Below are 4,368 nucleotides of genomic sequence, written 5' to 3'. Positions count from 1 at the left end.
GGGCCAGCAGTGCAGGCACAGGGCTGGGGCTGCCTCTGCTCTTCCCCCTGCAGCAGCAGCCAGGAAAGGATTCAGAGCAGGGCTCAGCCCTGCATGAGCCACCCAGGGGACAGAGATGCCTTTGGGGATGGAGAGCCCATGCTGACCCTCACCCTGTGCCCCTTCCTTGGGTAGCTGAAGACATCTCTGACCCCAGCCCCACAGCCTCAGGGCCTCCAACCCTTGCTGGGGCCCAGGCTGGAATAAAAAAGCTGGGAATGTTCACAGGGAGCTGTGGGGTGCTCAGCCAGACAGGCTGCAGCCCCAGAAATGCACCCCAAATCTGCAGCCCAGGACTGGCTGCTGAGCTCTCCCCTCACTCTCTGGGGAGAAGTTGCTTCTTTAGGAGTGTCTCAAACAGCATATGCCCATCCAGCACCAGGGTTTGGTCTGAGTTATCATCCCTCTAGCAGCCCCTGAATGCTGGGACAGGGCAAACAGGACACCCCTGAGCCCAGACAACTTCCTCAGCCAAGGTCCCCCCAAACCCACCCCAGCCATTCCTCTCTCGGGGTGCGTCCAAACCCAGAACAGCCGCAGGTTTCACCAGAAGAGACACCTGGGGTCCCAGCCAGCCACCCCCCACCACAGGAAACAGCCAGAATTGCCAATAACCTCATGGAAAAGAACAAACAAAACAGCCTTGGGGTTTTTTTATAAAAAGATCAATGAAAAATTTATTTATAAATTTCGCACTCTGGGGCTACACATCTATATCATACACTCAGGAATATGCTGTACTGTACAGACTTTATCCAGTTAGAAATGATCATATAGTGACCCACATACAGCTTCAATATAAGCCTAAAAATTCTTAACATTAATTAACATAATTAAAAAAGGTATTCGCATCTAAAGAAAAATCTACAGAAAAACTCCTTTCTGGAGCAATCTGTGCATCAGCTTCAATGTCTGCTTATTTCACTGACATTATCAATATATTCTTCTTACAAAAATAATAATAATAATTAAAAAGATGACTGCTGGAAGGCAACCAGTCATGCACAAAAGAGCCTCCCCCACCTGCCTCTTTTATTTTTTTTCTTGTACTCCCCGTTTTGGCGTGAAGGGTCAGCAGCATGATGAGCCAACAAGGGGGGTGGGGGGACCCTCATTTCAATTTGAATCAATCTGCATCCCTTTTACTTCTCAGGATCAAGAGAGACGGGGGTGTGGGGGTTGCATAGAAAATTGAAACTCTAGGGACTAGGAAGGGCAGCAGCTTTTCAGTAAAATACAAAGGGATGTAAAAATACATCAACTCACAATTTCAGAGCAAACCCCCTTCCCCGACGTACAGTTTCACAAAAATCTCAGCATGTCTAAAGCTCCAGGAGGCTGGAAAGGAACAATACTTTTCTTAAACAACTCACCCAGCAATTCACACAGGAGATTCACAGTCTCAATAGGTATTTTATAAAAATATAAATATGGGTTACATCATGTTGTCTTTACAACACTGGACAGAGCTCCCTTTAGACTGGGTTTATAACCAAGATTTCTTTTTTAAAATCCATCTAGAACTCGGCTTTACAATACACTTTTTAATATCATGTCATAAATGTTATGACATTTCATTGTGGCAAATCCATTTACGTAAAAACAAAAAAAAAATGTGCAACCATCTGGTAACAACGATAAAAGCTCACTAGGAAAGGTCTTGTTCCCAGCCCGAAACTCGCACAGAAGCACCAGTGGAAGTGCTGGACACCCTTCCATGCTCACAGAAAGACTTCGGCCAAGCAGTTCCTTGAAAATTACAGCAATAACAGTAGACACTTTTGACAGGGCTTTTTTTTCTTTCCCTTCTTTAAATCTGGAGCTTTTGAAATCATCTCAAATTGTTGAAATGGACAAAGAGCAAAAACAAAAAAACCCAGCAAAACACAAACAACTGCAAGTGAAACCATCAGAGACAGCAGAATATTCAGTGCAATGGGAAATAATCAGGGCAGATTCTAGGGGTTGTTTTTTTTTTTGTGTGTTTTAAGACTAGGAAAAGAAAAAAAAAATTACAACAAAAAAAGCATATATCCCAAACCATATTTTTGAAACACTCACCACCAGCTTCAAACAAAACCAGGCTCACAATCTTCACCCACAAATATATACAGACATGATAAATAGGTAAGACACAACCCCAATAAACCAGCAGGTAACTATTTTCTTTTCTCTTTTTTAATCAGGATGGTTTGGATGCAGGGAGCAAGAGAGGGAAGAGCGGGGAGACGGCAGTGGTGTGGATGGCTTTAGTGCAGACGGGGACAAGAGGGCTGAAAGACCAGAGGGAGAAAGGAGACTTCTGAACTTTTCTGCATTTTCCAAAAGGATGTTCTTGTGCCATAGCAATAAAAAAGCAGCATTTGCGATTATACGTGCAGTCACTTCAAAATGCGCCTTCGGGTGGCTGGCTCTGCTTCCTCCCTTTCCTTTAGAAAGATACATACGGCAGGATACATATCTCCTATGAAAGGCGGGTGAGTGTACGTACATCAAGTGGATCGTTCTGCATTGAGAAGTGTTATCCAAGTTTCACCAAAAGAAAAAAAATAAAAGTTCCCGAACTCTTTTCAGTAGTTTTCCAGCATCTCTGTAGGCAGCAGAGAGCGCTCGCGCCCCTTTTCTGTGCAAAAGCAAATCCTCTGCCTCTAGAGTTTATTTCACTTTTTTTTTTTTTTTTTTTTTTTTTTAAAGAAAAAAAAAACAGTCCAGGATTTGCTAATCCCCCTTTACAAACAAAACCACAAGGACTCAATGTCTTTTCCCGGGATCTCACGTGTGCTAAACAGATTCGTGGAGCGGGTGAGGACACAGATTTTCTTCAGACACCCAGAGAAGAACCAAAGCAGAAAACCCAATGCAAAATCAACCAAACTCAGGAGCAATCGGGGTGAGAAAACCACGTCTGTCATATTCCAACGGAGTCGCCTCGACAAGAAAAGTCAGCGGTGGGAAAACACTGGGAAGACCTCGGAGAGGAAGAAGACTTTCCTGCTCTTCCTCGCCAGGGAGGCCGCGGCCAGCCGGGAGCCCCAGGCCCGGAGCATCGCGCCCGGGGCCGGGGCCGGCACCAGAGGGGACCCCAGCATCAGCGGGGGTCTGCGGGTGGCTTTTGCGGGGCGTTGAAATGAATTCGTTTCTGAGCCAGAACACTTTAAATGGGAGGGTCGGGAGCGAGGGGGGCGGGGAGGGGGATTAAATATTAGCAGAGAGGGAACGGGGGGTGTTAAAGCATCTGGCCAGATGTCAAACTGAAACCGTGAATACTGTGAGTGCAGCCGAGGTAGATGGAGGAAAAAACCCATGTTACAGTAGGAAACGACCCTTGGAAAATTTTAAAAAACCAACCAAACAACCAAAAAACTTAAAAATGTAAAAGCGGTGGTGTGTTCTGCGTGGGGCCCCAAATCTTCGCCAAACCCCCCCCGGGCGGGGGCGGGAGCAGCTCTGGCGGCCGGGGGAGCGGGGAAGGTCCCCGGCATCGCCGGGGCAGCGCGGGGCGGGGGGACCCGGCATCACCGCGCGAGCGGAGCGGCGGGGCAGCCCCGGCATCACCGTGCACCGGCGGAGTATTTGGCCTTGGTGATCAGGTAGAGGACGATGTCCTGGTGGCCTCCGAAGGCGGCGATGTGCAGGGCGCTCCAGCCGTCACGGTTGGCCAGGCGGATGTCGGCGCCGAACTTGACCAGGAGCTTGACGAGCTCGAGGTTGCCGTCGATGACGGACTGGTGCAGAGCCGTCTGCCCCTCGGGCCCGAAGGAGTTGACGTTGAACTCACAGTTCGTCATGTTCTGCAGCAGCGACTGCAGCTCCTTGGTGTTGCCGCGCCGCACCGCCTCCTGGAACACCCGCTGGCTGGGGGGCGGCGGCGGCGCCGCGCACGGCGACACCTCGCTCTGGCTCATGCCGCCGCCTCGGCCCCGCCGCCCCGCATGGACGGCGACGGCGGCGCCCGCCCGGGCATGCGGCGGCGGGCGGGCGGTGCTGCGGCCGCTGCCGGGGCTGGCCGGGGTGCCGGGGGTGCCGCCGCTCCGCGCCCCGGCCCCGCCGCTGCTGCGCTCGCTGCTCCGCCACCCGCGCCTCTGCCGCGCCCGGCCCGCGCGCGCCTTTTACCCGCCCTTTTATTTGCATAACAATGGCACGGCCGTGACGCGCCGCGGGGCGGGGCCGCGCGCAGCGCGCCTATTGGTCCAATGGGCGGGGGCGTGGCTGAGCGGGGAGGACACGCCCCCCTGGCGGGATGAGCGGGACGGGCGCGGGCGCTGCGAAGGAAGGAGGGAGGGAGGGGGCGATGGGGGGCGCTCCCGCCTCGGCTCGGCTCGGCTCGGC

The 4,368-nt window shown here is 51.9% G+C and overlaps 1 protein-coding gene across 1 annotated transcript; it reads right to left on the bottom strand.

Annotated features, from left to right (window-relative positions):
• Positions 1–690: 690 nt before the first annotated feature.
• NRARP (NOTCH regulated ankyrin repeat protein) lies at positions 691–4,138 on the bottom strand. The gene has a single exon (XM_056505312.1). It carries the CDS (start codon positions 3,942–3,944, stop codon positions 3,591–3,593), a length of 354 nt encoding a protein of 117 aa, XP_056361287.1. The 5' UTR covers positions 3,945–4,138; the 3' UTR covers positions 691–3,590.
• Positions 4,139–4,368: the final 230 nt, after the last annotated feature.

Source organism: Oenanthe melanoleuca, chromosome 17 (assembly GCF_029582105.1).
Source record: "Oenanthe melanoleuca isolate GR-GAL-2019-014 chromosome 17, OMel1.0, whole genome shotgun sequence".
In the NCBI taxonomy this organism is placed as follows: domain Eukaryota; kingdom Metazoa; phylum Chordata; class Aves; order Passeriformes; family Muscicapidae; genus Oenanthe; species Oenanthe melanoleuca.
The sequence above is the reverse complement of the archived record's forward strand: the minus strand, read 5'-3'. Positions and strand labels throughout refer to the sequence as shown.

Excerpts from the sequence above, each read along its gene's own strand:
- NRARP (XM_056505312.1), bottom strand. The coding sequence starts at position 3,944 with ATGAGCCAGAGCGAGGTGTCGCCGTGCGCGGCGCCGCCGCCGCCCCCC.